At 40.1% G+C, this 25,902-nt stretch overlaps 1 protein-coding gene across 6 annotated transcripts; it reads left to right on the top strand.

The window, feature by feature from the left end:
* Window positions 1-616: 616 nt before the first annotated feature.
* Window positions 617-25,877, top strand: ctrip (E3 ubiquitin-protein ligase ctrip). Of its 6 annotated transcripts, none has more exons than XM_011138256.3 (25): window positions 617-741; window positions 5,257-5,592; window positions 5,927-6,235; window positions 7,517-7,603; window positions 9,625-9,988; window positions 10,424-10,614; window positions 10,711-10,884; window positions 11,176-11,552; window positions 11,714-11,998; window positions 12,125-12,505; window positions 12,606-12,778; window positions 12,884-13,058; window positions 13,146-13,368; window positions 13,521-13,755; window positions 13,849-14,254; window positions 17,398-17,586; window positions 17,658-17,843; window positions 17,930-18,121; window positions 18,349-18,554; window positions 21,363-21,785; window positions 21,870-22,122; window positions 22,679-22,924; window positions 23,005-23,334; window positions 23,580-23,898; window positions 24,044-24,240. In XM_011138256.3, exons 2-25 carry the CDS (start codon window positions 5,286-5,288, stop codon window positions 24,238-24,240), a joined length of 6,228 nt encoding a protein of 2,075 aa, XP_011136558.1. In that variant the 5' UTR covers window positions 617-741; window positions 5,257-5,285. The 6 variants fall into 6 exon arrangements, with proteins under 6 accessions (XP_011136558.1, XP_011136560.1, XP_011136556.1 ...); XM_011138258.3 differs by lacking the exon at window positions 617-741 and adding an exon at window positions 2,525-3,096 and having other exon boundaries at window positions 10,711-10,872; XM_011138254.3 differs by lacking the exon at window positions 617-741 and adding an exon at window positions 2,526-3,096.
* The last annotated feature ends 25 nt before the right edge of the window (window positions 25,878-25,902 follow it).

Here is a 25,902-nt window from a genome sequence, read left to right as displayed (position 1 = left end):
GGGCCAGAGCACAGACTTCTGCATAACGCATAATACACAACGCATAAGAGAATCAACCAATCAGAATTCTTCATTTCTATCCTGAGGAGGGAAATGAAGAAAACTAATTGGTTTATTCTCTTATGCGTTATGTATTATGTGTAAAGCCAGCGGCACACGGTGCTTGTTTTCGTGCTGGATTGCTTGCTGGATGAAAATACTACGTTCTGATTGGTGCATTTCCGAAGATGGATGAAAATGCACCAATCAGAACGCAGTATTTCCATCCAGCAAACAATCCAGCACGAAAACAAGCACCGTGTGCCGCTGGCTTTATGCAAAAGCCTGTGCTCTTGCCCCACACGGCACAACCACCAATTAGATTTAGGCACAGTTTACCTCGTCGCACCATCTCGCAATGGTTATCCCCCCGCAACTCTATGCTCTGTCCCTATATTCCTATGTCTATGGACTCGACGCGAGTCACTCGCGTTTTCTCGCTCCGCGATTGGCCAACGCATTGCAGTCCATCGTGCGCCAGCCAATCGGTGTGGCGCCTCGGCCGCTGGCGCTGCGACGCACGTACTTTTGAACGCGCTAGAACACCTGCGTCTTTTGCAAGCACTTCGGTCGAGATATCTCGTAGCAGACGACGCGCTGGGATCGACTTGACAGCTCACTCTGTATTTTCACGTGTCCCCTCGCGCATCGCATTGCGTAACTGGAGAGTCCGACTTCCAGGGGAGGAGCTCCCTTTTTGCGGTGAGTAAGAGCGTTATCTCCGTCGGGAGAAGGGACACGCGTCTCCTTAGGATCATGTTCGTCGTGTCCTGTCGCGTCGTCGACGCGTGGCTACGACGTGGTACGTCGCAAACGGAAACGCGATCGACAAACGCACATAGACACGCACAGCTGATCCCTGCCAAGCAGCCAGGCTGTTTTGACATCGCTCGGCCGTAAATCGTGCCTGCGAGGCTTATCGATGGCCAATTGGCCGCTGCCAAACGCACTCGCCAGCCAATCCGAGGCTGCCGCCCGTTCGTTCACTCGTCCGCTCGTGCTCTCGCACGGCGAGCTCTGGGGACAACGAGGCCGAGAATCTGACATCTGTTACGACATCCTGAACGACCTCGTCGAGCCCGTGGGCCTCATGAGTCCGCGAAATTATCGCCTGCGCTTCACGCCGTGATCATGTCCCTGATACGACGCAGCGCGAAAAGAGGCGAGTCCTCGCCGCAGCGACGCGTCTCCTCGCGTGCGTCCATGTAATGTCACGGCAGAGCGTCGCAGTGGCGCATATTTCGATCGGTTCGAACGCACGCAGCACGACGATCGACCGGACCTTGGCACGGCCGAGTGCGTGTGTTTATATGTAGAATGTAATGCGCTGCGTGTTCACGGACGAGAAAGAGAGAGAGAGAGAGAGAGAGAGAGAGAGGGAGAGAGAGAGAGAGAGAGGGAGACTCATTGGAAAGATTCGTCTAGGAGAACGACGCGCGACTCTGTCTCTCCCACTTGCTAATTACCGATTCAAAATTTGTCAGCTATCGCGCGTCATCATGCAATCGTCGCGTGAACGCGTTTGCTCCGAATCGAAGCAATTGCGCGATGTGTGTTAATGAGTTGCGTCGGAGTAACGTCGTCGGACGTGACGATCGCGATGACAAAATCGCTCGTCTCTCTCTCTCTCTCTCTCTCGTCCGCGGTCAGGAACGTCATCGATTTCCGCGCATCGATAACACCGAGATATCGTCGAGACGCGTAAATGCGCCGCGTTACATAAATGTAGCCGCACACGGCTGTGTGTACTTTTTTCTCTTGATCCACGACGCACACGTTCCGCTTGCTCGAGAACGTAGAACAAGTCGATCAATCGGGCGCTCGAATGAACACGAGCGAACGAAAGAAAGAAAGAAAGAACGAGCGAGCGAATAACCACGTGATCGGCGCGCGACAGGCAACAACGTAGCGCGACGATTCGCCATGTGCGGTTTCTCTCTCGCGGAAAAGTGTCGCGCGGCCGGTTTATGTAAGCGCTTCGTCGAGGCCGGTTCGCGTTGCTCAGCACAGTCGGGTAAAAGTGAAAATTTAAAAAACGGCCGAACAAGATGGCCGTTCGCGCCGCGGCGCTGCTGTTGCCTCGGCTAAGTTCCACTTGGCGGCCGCGTCGGCTGTGAGCGTCGTTCCATCCTTGGCCCTTGTTTTCGAAAATTCGTGAAAAATGTATGCGATGTTTCATCAATCGGGCAATTTAATTGGCTGAGAGTCGTGATACCCAGTGACATTCATGAAATATTGTATGCGACAATTTTCGAGAATAAGAACCCTTATCTCTTGCCGAATATCGAGCAGAAATGGAAGAAACGGAATCTCCAAGTGGAACGTGCGCGCGTGCGTGCGTGTCGTCGCGACGCGGCGATCCGGTGCGTTTCCGAACGCACCGTCGAGCTGCAGCACTCCGCCGTGACACGGCGGCATGCGTGCATTGGATCGTTCGTTCGTTCGTTCGTCCGTTCGTGCGTACGTACGTGCGTGCGTGCGTGCGTGCGTACATACGCGTGTGCGTGCATACGCGTGTGCGTGCGTGCTTGCTTGCCTGGCCGCGGCCAGTCTCATCCAATTGTTCGTCTGCGTAGACTGTGACAGACTTACTGGCTTGCCTGCGTGCGTACTCGGTTTGCTCGCTGGCTAGCGCGTGACGTTCGCCGAACCAACGGGGGCGGAGCGTCCTCCGGTCTCCCAATTCTAACCAACCCGAGCCCGATAACCCGTCGCATTCCGTCGATTCGCCTTCAGTACAGCTCAATGTGTTCAGTGTGTCGCTTCGTTCGTGTTTGTTTGTACATCGTCGTCGACGGTGGTGTGTGCACGCTCATCACCCGCACCGTGTACGGATAACCGTTCTCTCTCTGTTTCTCTCTGTCTCTCTATCTCTTGGTCGCGACCGACTACGCTCGCACCTACCTATCTACGTGCGTGCATGTGCGTGCGTACGTCCGTCCATCCGTCCGTCGCTCGTGTACTCCAGGACAATAAGGAAACGTCGCAACAACAATCGAGAAAGATACGCTCCGCTGAAATCGCGCGATGTCCTGGGCATGTTTTCCCGACATTCAGGTAAAGAGCTGCATCAATTATCTGCCTTTCCTTTTTCTTTTCTCTCTCTTTCTCCCTCCCCTCCCCGCCCTCTCTCCGCCTCGCTCTCTCAACACACCACACACAACACTCTCTCTCTCTCTCTCTCTCTCTCTCTCTCTCTCTCTCTCTCTCTCTCTCTCTCTCTCTCTCTCTCTCTCTCTCTCTCTCTCTCTTTCCTTTCTTTCGAAACGACTCCTCTCCGACGAGTCGAAGAGAACGTCGGAGAGCAGCGCGTAGGGTAGAAGGAGGGATCCGTGGTCGAGCGAGAGCGAACGAGAGAGAACGTTGACGAGACGGAAGGGAGAAAGGAGGGGTGTAGAAGAGTCAGAAGGGTAAGGAAGAAGGGGCTTCTCTTTTTTGGAGGACCTCAACCTGAGGTCACAGAGAACGACGGAGAGCGCGAACAGAGTGGGACGAGAGGAGAGAACCCGTCCTCCATTACTCGCGAGCGAGCGCAAATGGTGGCTGGCTCGCTCGCTCTCTTGCACGCGACGCACGCGACGAGTCTTTGTTATGCTCGTCCCAAGTAGTCTCTCCGGGCTTTGGGAAGCATCAAGCGGCTACGAAAAGAGAAAGAAGCCACGCGCGCCCTGGGCTCTCTGGACTCTTTCTCTCTTCGCTCTTGTCTACTCTTCTTTGTACCTTTATCGCAAGCGCGATTCCTCCTCCTCCTCCTCTTCCTCCTCCATCTCGGGAAAGCGAAGTAACGATGACTTTGTTGCCGTCATGTTAACGGCATAATTTCGCGTTAGTCACAGATAACGGACGGATGAAGATGAGAACGGTGCAGTCGAGCGGTCGTAATGTTTGTTATGATTCTCGACTCGTTACTATCTCCTCGCCGCCGTCGCCGTCGGAGGAAAACATTAATTGCGCATCGCGCCCTGATCATTTTATTTGATCACGCTCTTCTTATCCGAGCGCATATGGCTTGCTTGTCCAAGGCGTGAGGATTTTTTTTTATTAGTAATCGCAATATCGATGCCGTTAGCGTCGTCGTCGTCGTCGTGCCACTGTTACCCGCTGTCGTCGCCGCCGCCGTTGCTGCTGCTGCTGCTGTTGCTGCTGCTGTTGCTGCTACTACTACTACTACTACTACTACTACTACTACTACTACTACTACTACTACTACTACTAACTACTACTACTACTACTATTTTACTATTACTATTACTACTACTACTGCTACTGATATTGCTATTACTGTTGTTACTACCACACTGCTACCGAGCAATTCGTGTTTGTTGTATTATCGCGTGTGCAGCAGTGCGCGAGCAGAAGTCGCGGACGCAGCAGCGACGATAAAATCGCCGCTACGAGCGGTCGTGGCCGAACAGAGACATTTAAATCCTTCCTTTGTGCGCTCATTTAAATGTAACACCTGGCCGTGTGCGCGATAAATAGGCCTCTCCTCGTTCCAGCATTCGTGCCAGACTGTGCGCGACTTGTGCGCTTGGACTTCGAGCGCGAGCGATAATCGAAAGTAAACCGTTCTCCGCGAGCCTGTATGATAGCGTTGTTAATATTTTCCTCCAACAAAGAAGCTCGGGGAACGAGGAAACTCCATATATTTGCGAATGTCGCGCTCGCGGGCACCGGGTTTGTTCGGACTCTCGAAAGTCTGTGCGCAACCACGCTCGAGATATGTCTCTAGCGCGCGTTCCTCTCCATTGTGTCGTTCATCTCGCGTCTTGTTATGCATACTCACACGGAAATAAGAACGTCGCTTAGGTGCCTAATTTACAATTCGATACACCGACTTCTGTCCAATCTTCTTCCATCATCGAGATTAGCATCTCGATTGTCTTGTCGAATTTTGTTTACGGAAATTATTTCCGTCCATTATGCGCGCGCGCGTGTGTGTGTGTGTTTGCATGCGATATGCATAATCAGTGAAAAGTACTTGGCTTATCGAAAACATAAAAAAGGAAGAAAAAGAGGAAAACTTCCGTTGTTCACCGCAATTATCATTAATTCGACATTTCATCTTTCTGAGTGTTGCTATACACATTGCATATTTTCTGAATGATACTCCGTAATTATTTTTCGCGCTTAATAACGAAAAAATATTGATATATTATGTTTAGTTACCTCTTGTGGTAAAATAACTACATTTATGTTTCTGTATTTTCCTTGCAGACAGAATAGTGGCATGAGTCGATTAATCTATGGCAGATCAACAAGATCAGTCGTCATCAGGGGGGTCTGTAGAGAAGGCCAGTGCTGCAGCGGACACCTCTAAAGTTAGGGGGAAAGGCTCTAGCAGTGGTTATAGTGGTTACAGAAAACGACAAAGTACTAGTGCAATCTCAGATACGGTGGAGGAGAAGAGACGTAGACAAATCACTGGCGACCCACAGACATCCCAAGTTGTCAGTAATACAGCGCACACACATTCAACCGATTCTTCCAAAGGGGAAGTTAGGCTCAGAGGTGAACGAAGAAGTCATGGAGCTGGCTTAGAGTCTTATCCAGGTATGATCATATTGATATATTTATCTAAAGATAAGGTGTTTTGTCACAATTTCAGTGTCTTTCTGCCTGTTGTAATTGTATATAATATATATTGTTACGTCGTTTCACAATCTTGCCAATCAACAGTTTCTTTTTCATTGTTACATGATGGTGTATATAGATCAAGTCTTTCTTCTTACAAGTTTGCTGTTTGTGCTTTCCTCTAAAGATTTTCCTCTCTCTTTATCTGGAATTGAGATTATGATAATATAAACACCAGATAAGTTTAATCATCAACATATATGATGAATTAATGACGAAAAACACATATAATTTAAAAATATTTCTAAAACAGATACCAACTGGAGGTCACATCATAAAGTTCATCAAACCAACTATAATATCGGTAGTAGCAGTACGAGGGTGCGTAGTGCAGCAAGGACAAGTTTGCCAGAGTTAAATTTAACAGCCACCGATTGTGTGGCGTCGCGAACCCGTTCTCGTACACCACAAAATCCACAAGTATTGACACAAGGAACTAGCAGTTACGATCTGTCATTATCCAGTGGATATAGCCGGAAGACAGCTGCCACCTTCAGCGACGTCGTACCTTCCTCAAGTACAACGTCACTCACTAGTCATCCATCCACATCAAGAGGACGAGGTTAGTGTATATTTTTCTTTCACTTGCACTTTTATCAATTGCAAGAAGATATGATGTATGATTTGAGCAAAGATGCAGTTTCAATTTATCACACACAAAGACTCTAAACTAACCACAATGTTTGTAAATCAAAGATTTTAGTGATACATATGGTTATATTTATGTATTAACACGAGTTAACATATATTTTGTTTCTTTTTCTTATTTCTTTTACTTTATATTCTTTAATATTAATGATAAGGGATATTGTTCTATATATGATTCAAAGTCTAGTATATTAATATACAAGTTAACATTTAATTTTGCATAAAAATGTAAAAATAAAACTGATAAAATCAGTATCCTGTAACTCACAATGAACATTGCAATGTTGATTTAAAAAACAAAAAAATTAATTTGCAGCTACTTACGTAGCTATTATATTTCCCAAGTCTAATTTTTAATTTATTAATTATTGGGTTAATTCAAAATATGATACATCTTTTGTATCTAATTGATTTATGATAATTATTATAAAAGAGAAATAGTAAATATACAAATCTGTGATAGGTACAATATGTATAACACTGTGTGTATAACACACATGCATAATATGCATAACACAAAAACGAAAAAGAACAAATCGCGTAGTTTAAGTAGTATTTTAGAGTTAACCTATAGCCTACATAAATCCCAACAAAGTCTTATGGGAGATGTATCTTCATATTTACACAGATACACGTTTCCACTTACACATACCGACACATATACATGTATCTCTTTTTGCAACATTTTTCTCTCTCTCTTTCTCTTTTCTTTGACGCTCTGACTTATCCTTTAGTAGAGTTCTAAATTAACTTATTAAGAATTTAATACGACAAAACTAATAATATAAGGAAATTCCGAAAAATTCGTCTATTGTATGTGTTGTGTGAGATATATCACATAAGGAAAACATTGTGTGATCAGTATAATAATAATAATAGTAACATAGAGCACATATTCTGTACATTTATTATGATTATGTTGTGAGCTTGTTCTAACATATTTGATCTAACTATGAAACAAGAATGGGAAATTAATTACATAGTATTGTATAACGCAAGAGAAACTGATAAAACCATTATGGATTTAAAAATTGGTGTCATGATTTTCTAATATCAAAGACAGCGATAAAGCCATATTAAAATATAGAGACTTATTCGAGAAAGCAAAAATATATTTCAATAAGAAATATAGTAAAGTTAAAAAAAAGCGCAAGCATTATCAAAATAAGAGTCATAGATCAGACTGTATCATTAGGCCTGAGGATGAGCGAATGTCTGGAAGGATTTGTGTCTGCTGTCAAAGCACTTTTTCCAATATCAACACAAACGTACCATCAAGAAGGTAAGCCTAAGGAGTACACACTTCGTACCACAATTTTCTTCCCCTTATTTTCTCTCTTAAAAGTTCGTGAGTAGATGTCTTTAAGTGAAAATCAGAGTCACTGAACTTCATTCTCTGAACTTATTCCCTACATCCATCTGCCATCTAAATATTATCACTTACAATATAATTATTGTCAGATAAACTCATTTGTTAGGTTTGTTTTTACTTATGCATGATATTAGTTATATAAATATTTAAGAGAAATATGATTCCAACTATTGTAATACACGTTTATAATCTATCAATTTCGTTATATAATCTATATAATTATATAATATTCTTATTCTTAAAGTGCATCGTGCATCATGATTTATTGAAATATTAAATCTATATTTTTCTTAAACTTTTTGAATTTTCGTTATATACATAGTGGAGTTATTAACAAATTATATATAATTATTTAACAATTAAAAATTAACAATTTATACATAATATGTTAAAGATATAGAAATGTTTTCTTTTACAATTTTAATCATAATTTTATTCAATTAATCATAATTTAAACTATGGAAAATTGTGGCATTATCCTTGATAAATAATATTGGATAAATATTATATTAAAATTTTATGAAAGCTGCTTCCAAACATTTTCGTAAAGTTTTCCATAAACATGCGGCATAAAGTTAAATAAATAGTTACTTAATAATCAAATAAGTTTAATTATGATGGTATTATTATAATTACTTTGATGTCCTGGGTATTATTGTCCAAAATTACATATTTACATATACTCTATATTTTATTTCGAAATTAAGATTTAAATTGTTGTTTCTATCTTTTTCTTATGTATTTGAAAATTCATATATTTTGTTTTACTAAGGCAATATTGATGAAGAGTAATACAATATAATCTGAAGAAGGTGAGTATATTGTTTCAAGGAATATCGTCATTGTCATATTTCTTATGGTTCAAACATAATTGTATGATATCTATTATTATGACTAATCCCAAATTTATAAAAATATCTATAAAGGAAAGGAAGGACAGGACACACAAATATATCCGGAGTACTTCTCAATTTAAATGATAGGCAAACTTGACACGTAAATACCTGTGATAATTTTTGGAACATTTTTTTCTTCACCAAGGGAAACTTTTACCTCTTGTGAAAGCAGACTTTTACTATGCAATAATATTTTTGTTCTCAGTTTTTCATCGCACATGTTATTAATTTTTACTTCTAGTAAGGAAGTACTTCCGTAAGCTGGGTTTGAGATCTACTTCCTTAAGACTTGCTTCTTTGAACCGGTTGGAATTAGATAGTTTAAAATTAATGTACGACGATGTTATTTGCATTGTTACATCTCATTTGACAAAAATTGTGTGTTGTACTGTAAGGAAGTATACAAAAACAGCATTATTCGATTTCTTGGTGATTTTGATATCTTTTTGCAGTTTTTTGATATTCAACACTAAAAGTTCTCTTTAATCTTTTTAATTAAAAAATGCATTTTCCTCTGCATCCATTCTCTGTTATCATTGGTGTTACGACATTTAAACAAACGTTATCCCTTGTATGATTCTTGATTCTTATGTTTTAGAGATATATGATATTTACGTCACAGATTCATCTGTACATAACATCCACATAAACGAACGATTAAACGAATTTATTCCTCTAATTGTCAGAATAAATTTCACACACATATAAACTCATCGCAATAAAAATCATACGTCATCGTCGATATTCATCGAACTTGCGAAAATGTTTGATGTTTTAAATTGCGCACGACCACGAATTAAAAGAGGCTTGAGATATGTCATTCTCTTTTCAAAAATATCTCGCTCGTGCATTAAATGTGTTGTAAATATTGAAAATGCTATGTACTTGTACACACACTGCAAATTTTTTACATCCATACTGAAAATTATGAGAATCTGTGCAGCATCGCGCACAGTTAGTTAGTCAATCAGAAACGCAGAAAGTTAAGTCTCTGCCTACATATCTCAATGATCGTGTGACATTTGAATATTTTAGATTCAAAGTCCCACGGTGGTGCAACTTGCACGAGCAGCAGCACGAGCAGTCAAGCTTCCAGTCAAGGTGTGAAGTCCAGCGTCAGAGTGGGTAACGCAGCCAGCAACTCTGTGGAGAGTGGTGGGGGTGCGTTGGCACATGACGGGGCAGGCACGAGTGGCATCGCATCGACAGCCACTGCCAATCCACCTGTGTCTGCCACCGTTTCTGCCAACCCAGCACACCCTCATTCTACACACAAGCATTTGTTACGTTCACGAGGGAAGACTTCTAACGAGCAGTATAAAGAACTACCATCGAATAACAAAAATTCCGGGAAGCATCACAAGAAAGACTCTACGACGGGTTCCTGTTCAAGTTCCAGGTAATGATGTGAACCGAACTCTTCGAAACGTTCCTCCCGAGTGATCGCTTGCCAAAAACTTAACCGAGACCAAAATCTCAAACAAAGATTGCGCTCGAACAAGAAGTAATCTGACTTTTCTGTGTCGTAGTAGCAAGTACAGTTCCGTCGTTAACGGAGATCGTGCTCGGTTCGACGCTTTTGAGATGATAAATAATACTTTTAAAAAATATCCAAGTTTTATGCAGTATGAAGAGAAATATAAAGTAACATTTTTATTTTCTAGCTGCTAATAAGACTGTTATCGACGTTGATAGTAAGAGTTGTGTTTTCTACGGGCTACTTTCTCATGCGTATTACGCCTACATATAATTAGTTTAAAAAGAAAAAAGAAGGCTATTATGAGCTTTGTCTCGACTGTACACACGTGCATATATAATCCACATTTTGTTACAGGCATCGCTCCTCATCACGAGTGAGGAAGCCGCCAGTGGTTGAGAGTGGCTCTGGTGGATTGAGCAGTGCGATGTCAGGTAGTGATTCTATCAGCGCTACGCCGACATCAGTATCATCCTCTGTTCCTGGTAGCCAACTAGTCTCAACCACCGGTGAAGAGGAATCTGCATCGACTGCTACATCCGCCACTGGTAAGTGTCATCGTCGATAAGCTTGACATGTATCAACCGTCGTAGCGAACATCGCACAGAGATTAAAAGTACTAATCTTTTTGTTTACATGTGAAGCAAGTGGAGGACCATCCGGCATGTCGGGAACCACAGGTGATAGTGAGAGCGATGACGGGGAAGTTGGACGACTGCAGGCTTTACTGGAAGCTAGAGGCCTCCCACCTCATGTATTCGGGGCGTTGGGACCACGAATGCAGCACTTGTTGAATAGAAGCATGGGTGCGACTGCTGGTATAAAAAAATAATAGATAATTGGCTAATAACCGCCGACGATGATATGGCAAATTTTATACAGAGCATTCCGTCGTCGCATAGTGTTTTCCAACGTTTTGGCACTTAATACAAGAGATAGGAAAAATATTGAGTATATATCTCTTCCTCTTTTACACACGTGCGCACGCACACACGTATGAACTGAAAACATATATTTTGTCTATCTCTTATAGTTATCAAGTAAATTGCTTGCAACATTTTATGTGTACCAACCTCGCACGTTATCTAATTCTAGTCGATAAATTTCAGCTGCTAAAGCGCAACAGTTACTTCCCGGTTTGCAAAATGCTGACGATGAAGGGGAACAATTGCAAGCTGTTATCGGTATGGGGGAGATACTTGTTATGGGGAACGAGGATACTCTAACAGGTTTCCCTGTCAAACAAGTGGTCGCAGCTTTAATTAATTTATTGGGAATTGAGCATAATTTTGTGATAATGACTCACGCGTGTCGAGCCCTTACATACATGATGGAGGCATTGCCACGATCATCCACCGTTGTGGTCGACGCGGTGCCGGTGTTTTTGCAAAAACTAGAATCAATCGAGTGTATGGACGTAGCTGAGCAATGTCTGACAGCATTGGCCATGTTGTCACGCAGGCATAGCAAAACAATTTTACACGCGGTACGTATACAGCATTAGTATTCGTGCGCTTTATAGCTCGTCGCGAAATATTTAAAAGCATTCCAGAAACGCGGCTCGGTTATTCTTAACGATCTCATGACTCACAGCTGATTCGCAGTTTAATATGATCAACGATCCTTTTTTTTTTCTTTTGCTTTCAGGGTGGTGTGTCAGCCTGTTTGAAATTTGTTGACTTTTTCAATATCACAGCGCAACGCGCGGCATTAACGATTACCGCAAATTGTTGTCAAAATCTCCATCCGGATGATTTTCACTTGGTAGTGGACAGTTTACCATTATTAACGAGCAGATTAACGAATCAGGATAAGAAGAGCGTCGAATGCGTGTGCCAGGCGTTCAGTCGATTAGTCGACAGTTTCCAGCACGATCCTGTTATGCTGCATAAGATTATCAATGCCGAACTCCTGCAAAATTTGCAACAACTGGTACGTAAGCGAAAGCTGAACATTTGTTTAATCGTGTACGTACATGTATATACATATGTATAATTATCGTTGAATAATCACTAGATCTCAGCGTTATTCATACATTCCATATCTTCTCCATTGTAGCTTATGATTACGCCACCGGTTAATAGCATTGGCAATTTCATAACTGTATTACGAATGCTCTCTGTGATATCCAATCGCTGTCCCGATCTGGCACAGTTGTTACTGCAGCAAAATATAGCTTTCACGTTAAGTTATCTTTTAACCGGATCTCTGGAAGTTAAAACGGAAGATGTGGAGTTGGTATCGCGTTCCCCACAGGAATGGTTCGAAATAACGTGTTTAATCGAGGAACTTATGCCTCCATTACCAACAGATGGGATATTCAGTGTAAATAGCTTACTCGAAAGGACCAGTAATCAGCAAGAAACTGTCCACTGGGAATGGCGCGACGAAAGACACTGTTGCCACCCGTTCAGTACTATAGATTCTAGAATTATCGAGGTAATTGAACATGGCTCACATGCCGATCATTATTGGTAGTTAATAAAGGCAACGTTGCCGAATGCAATATGAATTTTGCACGCACATGTTGTTTTTTTAGATGGCGTTTCAGAACGGTGAAGACGAGATATGCCTTTCCACTTTAGGACGAACTTACACTATAGATCTGACTGTGATGAAACAAATTAACGAGGATATGGGAATGGCAAGAAGTATATTTCGCAGAGTAAACGCCAATCCTACTGAGGGAAAGAGTCCAACTTGCTCATCTAGGTACGAGTCGTGTAGCGACCGAGTCTTTCTAGTCTTTCATTCGCTTGCGAATGCAATAATTGTGTGTAATCGTTAAATTATAATTGCTGCGTATATTGATTGCAGTATGGATGTCGTGCCTCCGGTAATTGAAACGAACGAATGGCTAGTGTCTTTTATTCGAACTTTATTTTCTGTACTGTATGAGGTATATAGTAGCTCAGCAGGGCCTGCTGTAAAATGCAAATGTCTCCGAGCGCTTCTTCGTATGGTATATTACGCTTCAACTGATTTACTTAAGGTGAGACGATATACAAAAGTGATAAACGATCAACTTGATGTCTGGTGACACGTTCTCTAACGTCGAGTGTTCTCCCATCATGCACAGGATGTTCTAAAGAATCAAGTGGTATCGTCGCATATAGCCGGTATGTTAGCGTCGCAAGATTTGCGTATAGTTATCGGGGCTCTTCAGATGGCGAGTATCCTGATGAAGAGGTTGCCACAAGTATTTGGGGTTCATTTTCATCGCGAAGGCGTACTTCATCAAGTTCGTCAATTAGCGGATCCTGAAGTACCTCTCGGTGTTTCACCACCCAAGTGCCCTTCTGGTAAATCGTGTTCAATGCTTGCATTCAATCTGTCTCATTGCCTCGCTCGGTCGAACGACAATCTAACGAGCCGAATTATGCGGTTTATATCACTGTCTGTCTTATCACGATATAGACATACTTCATCATACGACACTTTACGTTATATTCAGGTACATCCTTACCAAGCCCACAGCCAGGTCCGTCTAATACACCACTTTCTTCCACCGCAATGTTGTCTTCTAGTAGTGCCACGTCTCCCGTTGTCTCGCCATCCACGAACGGCAATATATTGTTCGGTACTATTGCATCATGCCAACATAATACAAATATCGCTGCTTCGTTGGAACCGCACAGGACGGAATTGAGCAGCAACGTGGATGAGCCCAATACACCGCAGACACATCTGTTAGTACGAAATGTCAATTTTCCGCCGGCGTCGAGAAACAGCCGTGTGTAGCATCATCGTACTTACAAATCGTCTTTTTCTGTGTTCGTTAGGAGGATCGGCGACGTGCTAAAGAGGAAGCGGCAGAACAAGAAGGGTCGTTTCTCAAGATTGGGCAGCGCTACTCCGCAACAGGCGCAACAGCCGGAATCTCTCTTCACCGGATTCACCCCCAAGAACCACCGATTTCTGGGCAATCTCAATCCAGCCAGATGGGGCCGCAAATCGTCCTCGTCCAGTTCCACCAGCGACAAGAGAGACTCGAGCTCGTCTACGAGCCTGTCGAAACCACCGAGTAATCCAAGCTTAACCGGCGGGAACCGGGATAAAGCGAAGGCGTGGGTGCGTGAGCAAGCAGCGCAGTTTTTAGCGAGATATCAGGACGACGCGCCTTGTTCGCATCCAGCTCTGACTGTTCTCGCTCGGCTGACCGCTGCGATACAGCGACTGCAATCAAACGTAAGTGACGTTCGCAAGGACTTTTAGCACGCGTGTTCCGCGACTGAAAGCCTCAAAGTGGCACGTTTGAATCTCATAGTCTATGAACCCTTTCCTAGACGAATTACTTTGGCCCTGCGCAGGCCAAAGTAACGTCTTATGGTCGTAGAGTAGCCTCTGGACTCGATGCGCTTTGCTAGACATTGGGCTTGTGGGAACCAATAATGTTCGAATAAAAAATTTCTATATATTCAAATTTGTTTATGAATATACTTTTAATATATATATATTAATATATTAATATTAATAGTAATATATTTAAAAAATATACTTTGTAATATATTAAAATATTTTATTGGTATATTAAAAAATAACAACATAATGGAAAATGATGGCTTTTTCGTGGCTCTTTCAATTCTTTCAATCAAGGGCCTGTATTTTCATTTTTACCATCATTTTCTGTAATCAATCAGTCTTACAAGCTTTTTGTTATTGGCATAACCAGGATTGGGAAAGTTACTTTGTACAAATATCTAGTTACGGTTACAGTTTTTTTCACTGAAAAAGTAACTAGTTACAATTACAAATTACTGACCTTCAAAAATAGTATGTTATAATTATTTAGAAAGTAACGAGTCATTACTTTTCAGTTATTTTTTTACAATAATTAGGTCTGTTCTTTATAGCTGCACTGCTGAACTAGTGCAATAAGTTAGAGTGAGAAAAAATATAGTTCTCATTTTAACTTATTGCACTAGTTCAGCAGTGCAAGTATAAAGAACAGACGCATTGTGCTATTATTTTAAATTTGGTAATTGTGTAAAATCCTTCAATTCTATATAAAAGTAGTTTGTTGATTATTATATATTCCTCATATTGTATATAATTTTTACAAATTAAATTTATTAATTTAAATAAGCAATTCATATTTTTTTTTAAGGGCCGGTTGTTCCAACTTCTTGGTAAGTTAACTGATAGTTAACTCTTTCAGTCACAGTAGTATATATATGTACCACCTTTTCGATCATCTTTTTTTGCTATAATTTCTAATATTTGAGGTCTTACTTGATTTTCTTTTGTTCTTTAACATCTTAAGGGTTGTACTTTGATAATGTAATAGTTATTTTATTGATATTGTAATTTTTTATTTTTATAAACTGAAACTTGAAAAAATGCTATTTTTTTTACATTTAATTCATTTACTAAGAAATTCGACTGTAAATGTATATCAAAAATTTTATCATTCCTTATGTTTTTGAGGTTGCTGAATTCAAATCTAAAGTCAGATTTTTCAAATTTCCAAACCCAAGATGGCAGATCCAATATGATAGATATCGAAATGAGCAATTTTCACGAAAATTAATATATTGATTTTCGATCCATGTATAAATGGTTTTTTTTTGTGTCGCTGAAATAAATTTAGAAGTTTATTTTATTATCTGAAATCGCAATTCACAATTTTGAAATATTGCAAATATAGAATATATGCTGGAAAAAGCGATAACTGATGTAAGGCAACAATTGTACTTGTATTTATTACAAAAGAAGTTTTTTCATTTCTGTTTTAGTGTTATGATAAATTTTAAAAATATTAAGTTTATAAATTAACATTTTTTATGAATTCTGGTCCGCCATATTGGATTTAAAAATTTCAAAAATCTGACTTCAGATTTGAATTTAATGACCAAAATACCCCCGTATATAGATTTTTATGAAATTTGATCATTTTTTTGAGATTTTGGTCCACTACATTGGACCCGCCATCTTGGATTTGAAAATTTCAAAAGTCTGATTTCAGATTTGAATTCAGCTATCCCAAAAATCTATAAAACCATCCTTCATATAACGATTGCTTTACTCCCTGAATTGCGTGACTGAAAGAATTAAATCATATGTTTATCTTTGTTTTTCCTTCAACTTAGACAAAGACAGACATATGATTTAACAATCTGTTAATTTACCAAGAAGTTGGAACAACCGGCCCTAAAACTATTAATAACAACTGGGCAGAGAAATGCTCAGTTGTTCTCATTTTCAAGTTTTTGCTGTAACTCGAATATTTTTGCATATGCTGACCATAGCATTTTATAATTCTTCTCCGAAGATTGAGATGTTTTACCTACTATTACTTGAATTTTTATATAACTGAAACCACGCTGAACGCAAGTTAACAATTAAAGACTGGCGACGCGCGACGGTAATGTCCAATAGGCGTATAATTTTTTGCGTTCGGAAAGGAGACCATCAACGCGATTGCGTTATTTTATTCTTGTTTTACATCTAATAAACAATAAAGATAAGTGATGCAATAGCGCATTTTCCAAATGCAGTCAGAATAATTGTATGCTTATTGGATATCAAGCATCGCATGTCGCATTATCGTGCTGGTTTGCCATAAACTTAAATTTGAAATATATGAAGTAACTATTAAATTAGTTACTAGTTATCAAATAAATATAACTAAGTTAAGTTACAGTCATAGATGGAAGAAAGGAAGGAAATTAAGTTATAGTTACGAAAGAAAAAAATAACTGTAACTTCGTTACAAGTAACGAGTTACTTCCCAACCCCGGGTATAACTACTCGTACATTACTATCGTCAGAGACAAGTATATCATTTTCAGTGTCTGATACATCGATAAAATTTTCATTTTTCATCCGTTTTCATAAAAGCTACTTTTATTTTTCGAATTCATCCTCTTCTTTTATACATCCTCTAAGGATGTGTCTAAAAAAGAGGATTTTATACATCCTCATTTTTAATTAAATTTCACTATACAAACTGAAGAAAATACGAAATCACGAACAAAATGTGGTCGTTGGTACAATGTTTTTCGTAACAGAGTCAAAAGCTTGTCTAACAATCGTCTCTAACTAATGTGGTGTATCATGATATGTGGTAGCAACTGAATCACGATTGCTTCCTTTTGACTCTCATTTGTTTATATTTAGCCTGTACTCTTTACCACAGTAATGGATACAAGTCAGATTCGTACTTTTTATATTTGGTCCGTAATCAAAAGTACGAATTAGGCTCGTGATTTTCATGTTTGATTCGAAATCACCACAATCAGATTCGTGATTTTGATATTTTAGTCCAGCATCGGTACCACGAGTTGGACTCCTCACTATGTAAAGGGATTAATAGCAGTACATTTTCACAGGAATTGGACGAAATGTTGTCAGCACTCACGGAATTGCGTGACATAGTTCTCGAGAGTGATATATCGCCATTCGAGATGAATTACAGTGGTCTTATTAAGGCTCTATTGAACTACCTCACTACCACAGATGCGCCGGGCAATCGTTATGATCGCCTTCGTATGTTCTGGAAATTGTTTGCGGAGTCAACTGTGAGTGAAATCTCTTCCCCTTCTATATTGCATTCTTTTCACTCTTTCTCTATCCTCATGGTGATTTGTAGATGCAGCAGAACAACGATATCATGGATCTTAATCCCGGAGCATTCGGTGCTCTAGTGGCGAAATTGAATAGTTGTGTCGCACAGCTAGAACAATTCCCAGTGAAAGTTCACGACCTACCAGCCGGTTCCGGTGCTGGCCGTGGTGGCACTAGTGCACTCAAGTTCTTCAACACTCACCAGCTCAAGGTATTGTCGGTTACCTTTAACTTGATAACTCGATTCTCATCAACCGACGACGTGATATGTTAAAAATCCAAATATGCATCGAATAGTGTAATCTTCAACGTCATCCAGACTGCAATAATCTGAAACAATGGAAAGGTGGTCCTGTAAAGATTGACCCGCTGGCGCTGGTGCAAGCGATTGAACGATATTTGATGGTACGTGGTTATGGTAGGATACGAGACGCTGAGTCGATGGTTAGCGACGATGACAACAGTGAGGATGATATCGACGATACTCTGGTAATAATTTGTTTCTTTCACGCAATCATTTTCCACCGATTTTGATGGCAGACACCGGATGAAGTCGGTGGATATATCATGTTAATCATGTTACAAATCTTTTTCGATAAAAACAATTGACACACGAACAAAGCGGTTTCCAAATAGAAACATGTCGACAAACGTGTATATTCTATGAGAAAAGACTTCTGGATCGTGCTGATGTTCACCATTTTCATCTCGCATAGGCGGCAGTCGTGATAAGTCAGGGTTCGGCAAAGCACAAGCTTCAGTTTTTAATTGGTGACGTAGTTTTGCCATTCAACATGACCGTTTATCAGGCTGTCAGGCAGTTCGGATGTTCCGGAGTGGATCATTCTGAGGCAGAGGCTGACAATGAACCGCCATTGGGACACGATGCGGTCTGGGTACAAACCCATACGATATATTACAGGTATTTTAGGACATTTCAATCGTACCGCGTGTAGCAGTGATAAAATTGGCACTGTAATTCGAATGTCTGTGTATACAGGGTGTATCTAAAAGTATGTTATAAATTTTAAGGGCATATTCTAGAGGTCAAAATAAGAAAAAAAGTTCCTACAAATATGAGTTCAAAAATGCTTCTTTCTCTCCGAGTTATAGTCCCCTAAAGTTGGAAGCGAAAAGATCGTCGAAATTTTGCACAACGTAATAATTAATAATTAACACGTTGACTGCCGCGTCACCCGTATTCGGGTGACAGCAAAAGTTCTCATCGGGCCGCATCACCCGAATACGGGTGACGCTTATTTGACTACTTACAAAGGATCTTCGAAAATATTTGGACAGATATTCCACAGGATGTAATAAAACTATTGAATTATTATAAAAATGATTTATTAAAAAAATTATTTGGATATTGTAAAACATTAAAGCATTCTGCAAAGCTGAGGTTGGTCAGGACATTTTGGACAAAAAGTTGTTGTTTTCTTCAGATTCTCTTATGCCTTTGATCGGTCCATTTCACATCTTTTATTTGAATAACATCGTTTGCATGCGCGTCTAATGTTTTTTCCAGAATCATTTTTGCGAACGGCGATATTATGCTGACTTCGTCGAACAGAAGGCTTGGTTGTATTTTCAGGCAGTCCTAATAATTTTGCAGCTATCAATTCTCTAAATCTTCTAATATTTACAGTCTTTGTCGCAATTTTGTAAAGCATCAAAGTGTTTACAACTGAAATTCCCAGCAGAAGTTGAATACCAAGTTTTCGATACCATTTCATTCCATTTGATTGAGGATCTTAGGAATGTATCGATAGAAACAAATGAACAGACATGAGACAGCAGCGCACGCTTCGTACAGTGGCGCGCGTGGTCTGAGATTTCGTTGCAAACGCGCGCGGCAGTCAACGTATTAATAGTGATAATTAATAGTGACCTTCATTTTTATGCAGTTTTGACAATTTGATCCAATTTTGAGAAGGAGACATGGAGGAGGATGCTAATTTTCAAATGGCCATATTCGATACGACGAAAAATAAAAGAATATGGCCATTTGAAAATTAGCACTCCCCCTCCCTCCATATCTCCCCCTCAAAATCAGACTAAATTGTCAAAATCACATAAAAATGAAGGTCATGATCGAAGTCACAATTAATTATTACGCTATGCAAAATTTCGACGATCTTTTCCCCCCCAACTTTAGGGAGTTTATAATTCGGAAGGGAGATATTTTTGGACTCATGTTTATAGGAACTTTTTTTCTTATTTTAACCCCTAGAATACGCCTTTAAAATTTGTAACATATTTTTAGATACACCCTATATATTAGGAGATTTAATTAATTCTGGTTTTATTTTGTCAAATTTTTGTCTTTATCTTAAAAAAATGGTTAAATTTACATCAATCAAAATATTTTCCGTCATTAACTATGACTTTTTGCTATCCTTCTGGAAACATAGCGATTCCGCGATGATAGAACGATCTGTCTTTCGAAGCAATTCAATCAGACATACCCATTTTTGCACATCCTCATAATTATTGAAGTGTGTATCTGCCAAAGCGTGTTGCATCGATCGGAATAGATGGTAATCAGATGGTGCTAAGTCTGGAAAGTATGTTGAGTACGGAAGGATTTCCCATTCAAGCTCTAACAATGTTTGTTTAACGATTGAAGCAACATGTGGACGAGCATTATCGTGCAAAAGAATCGCTTTGCGTCTGTCGCTGGCCTTTCTTGCATCAATTCATCATTCAATTTGTTCAATTGTTACTGGTATCGCTCCCCCGTAACTGTTTCATTCGGTTTTAGAAGCTCATAATACATTGCACCTTTCATATCCCACATATAAATACAGAGCATTGCTTTGTGACCATGAATATTCCGTTTTGATGTCGATGTTGATGGTTATCTTGGATCAACTTGTGATTTTTTCGCTTTGGATTATCAAAATAAATCCGCTTTTCATCTCCAGTTACAATTTGCCATAAAAGAAATTCCTTTTTTCTGTCCGCAGCAAAGACAAGTAAAGACATGGCAATATTCAAACGATTTGCAATGGCACTTTCACTCAATTTATGTGGAATCCATTTTCCTTCCTTTTGAATTTTTCCCATGGCGCGTAGGCGTTTAGGAATTGTTTAGAATTGGTTTATCGACGTTAAGTTGTTCAGCCAATTGTTTTTCCGTTTGAGCAGGATTTTCATTTAATAATGCTTGCAATTCAGAATCTTGGAATTTTTTTGGTTGACCAGTACGTTCTTTGTTACTCAAATCATCTTTTGAATCATTGAAACCAAAATTTACAGTTGGAATACGATCACCATAAGTTGTAACAAGCATTTTACGAGTTTCAGTTGCCGATTTTTTCAAATCAACAAAAAATTCAAACAAAAAAAATAATGAATGCCGAAAATGCAATTTTGTGCGATCCATTTTAGACGCATATAAACAATGAAACTATCGCAGTAACAATAACGTGCAAATTGTCATATGTCATAGAGAAATGTCAAATCTTTCAGTATTGCCAGATTTCAACATTCGTACTAATCATTAACTTTTTATTAAAGCCATCTATTGCTAAGGACCAGAACTAATTCAATCTCCTAATATAATTTGATCTTCTCGCCGAGTCACATTGACGATTCTATTGTATCATTTCTTTATGTTCAGTTTGCTTAATAATCCTTATAAGCATCGACTCTTATACGATTGTTCATGATCTGTAAAAAACTTATATTCTCCATTTTATTTATTCTTTTCTTTTTTTGTATATAGACCTGTACCGGAAGAAGATGCTACGACTTCTCCAAAATCAGGATCGAGTTCACAGGGTAGTAGCAGAAAAGGCAAAGGGAAAAGTACAAAAATTAGTTCGAAGAGGAAAGAGGATAGTCTCTGGCTGGAAGGCACGGTACCACCTCAACGTTGTCCTCTCGCGCCATACCTGTCTCCCTCACTACCGCCGTCAGTAACCATCACGGACGCCTCTCTTGACGGGTTGTGTTTGCTACGACTTTTGCACGCTCTCAATCGCCATTGGGGTATTCTGTTTCCGCATCTGAAGAGCATGAGTCTACTGTCGCCTCAGGACTTCATTAACAACAAGATAGCCGCGAAAGCAAGCAGACAACTGCAGGATCCGCTGGTCATTATGACTGGGAATCTACCGTCTTGGCTGCAACAAATTGCGACTGTTTGGTTAGTGAAGAATAAATTGATCCACTCAACTTGCAACTCAGATATAATAATCTGACTGAATTGTTCTCTCTTTTTTCTTGTTAGCCCTTTTCTCTTCCCGTTCGAGACGAGGCAACTACTGTTGTACGCAACGTCATTCGATCGAGACAGAGCTCTGCAGCGTCTTCTAGACTCCGCGCCTGAACTTTCGGGCTCGGACAGCCAGGAACGCGTGACGCCACGCTTAGAACGAAGAAAGAGAACCATTTCAAGAACGGACATACTTAAACAGGCAGAACAAGTGATTCAGGACTTAGCATCCAGCAAGGCTCTGCTTGAAGTGCAATATGTAAACGAGGTTAGTCAGCTGCGCGTTTATGTGAAATTGAAAAAGCAGGACATTTTGTTGACGGTTTCCCCGATTCAATTGAAAACCAAAATTTGACCATATTTGAATTTAATTTTGCCTCTTCATGGAGCAAAAGTGTGAAAGTATTATTAAAAAAAAAAGAGAGAAAAATTTGATTTTGGCAATTTTCCCAATTCGATTGAAAAGAAAAAAGAAAAATTTTATTTAACTGTACTTGAATTTAATCTTACCTTTTCATGTGTCGCAAAAGTGTTGTTGAAAGTATTATTAAAAAAAGAGAAAAATTTGATTTAATCTTACCGTACTTGAATTTAATCTTATCTCTCCATCAGCCTGGATTCTGTAACTCGTTATTGGAGTTAACGACATTTTCGTTAACTTTTGTTGCGCAGCTTTTGTATACCGTAGAAAAGCTGCGCAACGATAACGAAAGTGTCGTTAACTCCAATAACGAATTACAGAATCCAGCTGCATGGGACAAAAGTGTTATTGATTCTCTAACGAATTTTCTTATTAGTATCACTACACAATTGTGTTGTTATAGGTCGGTACCGGTCTTGGACCAACCTTGGAATTTTACGCTCTAGTCTCCAAAGAGCTGCAACGTGCCGATTTGGATTTGTGGCACGGCAGTTCTAACCCTACCGAAAACGGATATGTCAACCCGGTGCACGGATTGTTTCCGGCGCCTATCCCGTGGAACACCAAGGTGTCACACTTAGCAAAGTTGAAAACCAAATTCAAATTTCTCGGGAAATTCATGGCGAAAGCGATATACGACTCCAGAATGGTAAGAATTTCGCTTGCGCTTATCCCTTCGTAGAGAATACTCACTTTTAAAATGTTTCATCTCTTCTTCCCTTCTCTTAGTTGGACTTGCCATTTAGTTTAACTTTCTATCGCTGGTTGTTGGGGGAGGAACACACGCTCACGTTAGCGGACTTGGCACACGTGTGTCCTGATGTGTATCGTACTCTCAGCAAGCTCCAAGACGTAGTCAGGCGAAAAGAAACTATGGAGAAGGACCAGACGTTACGGCCACATGAGAAGACGCAGCTGATAGAAGCGCTCGATTTAGACAATTGTCTGATCTCGGAGTTGGGACTTGTGTTTGAGTTGCCGGGTTACGAGAATATAGAGTTGAGAAAAGGCGGCAGTGAGATACCCGTTAATATTCACAATCTGGATCAATATATCAAGGTAATATGTGCTGCTTTCTCTCTCTCTCTCTCTCTCTCTCTCTCTCTCTCTCTCTCTCTCTCTTCCTCTCTCTCTCTCTCTCTCCCTCTCTCTCTCTCCCTCTCTCTTTCTCTCCTCTCCTTCTCTCCTTTCTCCTCTCTCCTCTCTCCCACATCTTTCTCTTTCCTTCTTTCCTCTACCGTCTTTCTCTCCACCGAAATATCGTTATTAGAGATGAACTTACGCGGCTCTTACGAAAATTTCAGTTGGTGGTGCACTGGTTCTTGCACGAAGGAGTGTTCAGACAAATGGAAGCTTTCCGGGAAGGTTTCGAATCGGTATTCCCTCCGTCACAATTGAGGCTGTTCTTCCCGGAAGAACTAGAAGCGGTATTCTGTGGACACGCACAAACCGGCGGGCAGTGGGACGTAAAGACCCTCGCTGAGTGCTGTAGAACTGATCACGGTTACACGCCCGACTCACGCGCCATCCGGTTCTTGTTTGAAGTCATGTCGAAATATAACAGCGAAGAGCAACGACAGTTTATTCAGTTCGTCACCGGTTCGCCGCGTTTGCCCGTCGGAGGTGAGTATTTCTGCTTTTTCTTTTTTCATTTTTTTTTTTATTTATATTTTCGCATTTCCAATTTATTCACTGCATTGTTTCTTACACGCTTCAACGTAACGGATAAAATTTTCACATAGCTTCTATATATACTCGTATCTTGTAGGTTTCAAGAGCTTAACTCCACCCTTAACGATAGTGCGCAAAACTTTTGATTCATCTATGAAAACGGACGATTTCCTACCATCTGTAATGACCTGCGTCAACTACCTGAAACTGCCTGATTATACCACCTTGGAAATAATGCGGGAGAAACTACGGATAGCCGCACAAGAGGGTCAGCACTCGTTCCACCTCTCCTAGAAACGAATGGAAAAGTCGGCGTACCTTTTTCACTATTCCCACGCTGCTCCGGTTGAGACCAATTATCCCAATCATTTAAAGTCCATATGTGAAACCTGCTACTGTGTTTCGGCGAGCAACTCAACAAAAAGACGATTATATTCTTTATACGATAATTCTTTTAAAAATACTCTTTTCTTCACGTCTCGAGTGATCCATTCGAATAAAAGTACTTTTTTTTTTTGGTGTTTATATTTTTACTTGAGGATTTGAATTATTATGTACTCTACTAGGAAGAAAAGTGCAAGGGTATTAAGCCGAACCGCGTGAGTTTACTCTCTTTCTCTAACAATCAATCTCTCTTTTTATCTCTCGCGGTGCTACGAACCGGGTGCGATCTCGCGACCGACCTCATTTCAGAGAAAAAAAGGAAAAAAAAAGAAAAAAACTTATCTTCAGTGTGTTACAATAAAAGTGGAAAAAGATTGTAAATATAGTTTAATATACATAAGTCGATATAAATACTTTATATAATAGTAACGGAGAAACGATATTGCTATGAAAACGCTATACTAACTAAATAATGATATAGCCTGAGAAGGACGTTTACTAGACATAAGTAAAAAATTTTATATCAGTGATGCATTTAAAAGCATCGCCACAAACATGCAACACACAGAGGACACAGAACATATGCTACATATATACACACACAAAACACGTAACACAAGAATCATCGCCAACTCCGTGTTCCCATGAGGTCACGAGAAAACAAAAGCCACCCACGAGCTAAAATCAGTAAAGAAACGCGCGCGCGCGTGCCACAACGAAAGTGTGCGGGCGTGCCTCTTGTCGTCGGAAACAACGCCAATTCCAGACATAAAGTAACATTGTGTCTCCTGCTGCTGTTCTCTGATTTTTTATAATCGATCTCTTTGTGTTCGCCGCTTAAGTTCCAGCGTCAGAGAGCACTGCGCGAATACGCGCGCGTGTGTGTCGCGCAGCGCTTCCTATATATTTAAGTTTCAATCGATGTATCATCTCATTATTAATATTATTTGATTTCTATTCTAGATAAAAATAGTCCAATTATGTTATATTATGTAGTTATTAGGAGTACAGCCAGATGTCAAGAATCACAAGTATGAGAACCGCCGTCATGACACACGCAAAAAGTTTGAGGGAAAAAATTCCGATATCCACTTACTTACCAAGGCAAATCGTTTCATATTTATGAAAAAGAAAAAAGAAAAAAAATGTAAGAGTATATTGTATGATATGAAATAGAATGGATATATAAAGTAAGTGAGAAAAAAAAAGCTGGGGGTATATGGAATAAGTAATATGAGGTACACACATTACTTTCTTATGTCTCTGACTGGAGAAACAGAGAGTGTCTATATAAGAATTACAAAAGTGTAAGGCAATCGGATTTATCCGTGACCGTTTTGTTTTTGGATTTATATTCTCAGATCCGCCGTGTTCGTGTATAAAGAAAGAAGAGCTTTCTCAGTCTTTTGTTGTATTCGCAGAAACTATTCGATTACTCGAAGATCATATATATTAATTAATTTCTACCAGCGATATAAAAGAGTACGGTTGTAATTTACTTTTGTCAATATCAATAAAACGTAATGTCTGTATTTTTTAGATTTACACCACATGCTGTACGTCGATATACGT

This window comes from Harpegnathos saltator, unplaced genomic scaffold (assembly GCF_003227715.2).
Source record: "Harpegnathos saltator strain DR-91 unplaced genomic scaffold, Hsal_v8.6 scaffold127, whole genome shotgun sequence".
NCBI classification, from domain to species: Eukaryota; Metazoa; Arthropoda; class Insecta; order Hymenoptera; family Formicidae; genus Harpegnathos; species Harpegnathos saltator.
Note: the sequence above shows the minus strand (reverse complement) of the source record. Positions and strands in the feature narration are given on the sequence as shown.

Coding starts and splice junctions, on each gene's coding strand:
- ctrip (XM_019840579.2), top strand. CDS start 5,286: ATGGCAGATCAACAAGATCAGTCGTCATCAGGGGGGTCTGTAGAGAAG. Junction 6,236..7,516: donor ATCCACATCAAGAGGACGAG/GTTAGTGTATAT, acceptor CTGTATCATTAG/GCCTGAGGATGAGCGAATGT. Junction 23,899..24,043: donor GCCGCGTTTGCCCGTCGGAG/GTGAGTATTTCT, acceptor CGTATCTTGTAG/GTTTCAAGAGCTTAACTCCA.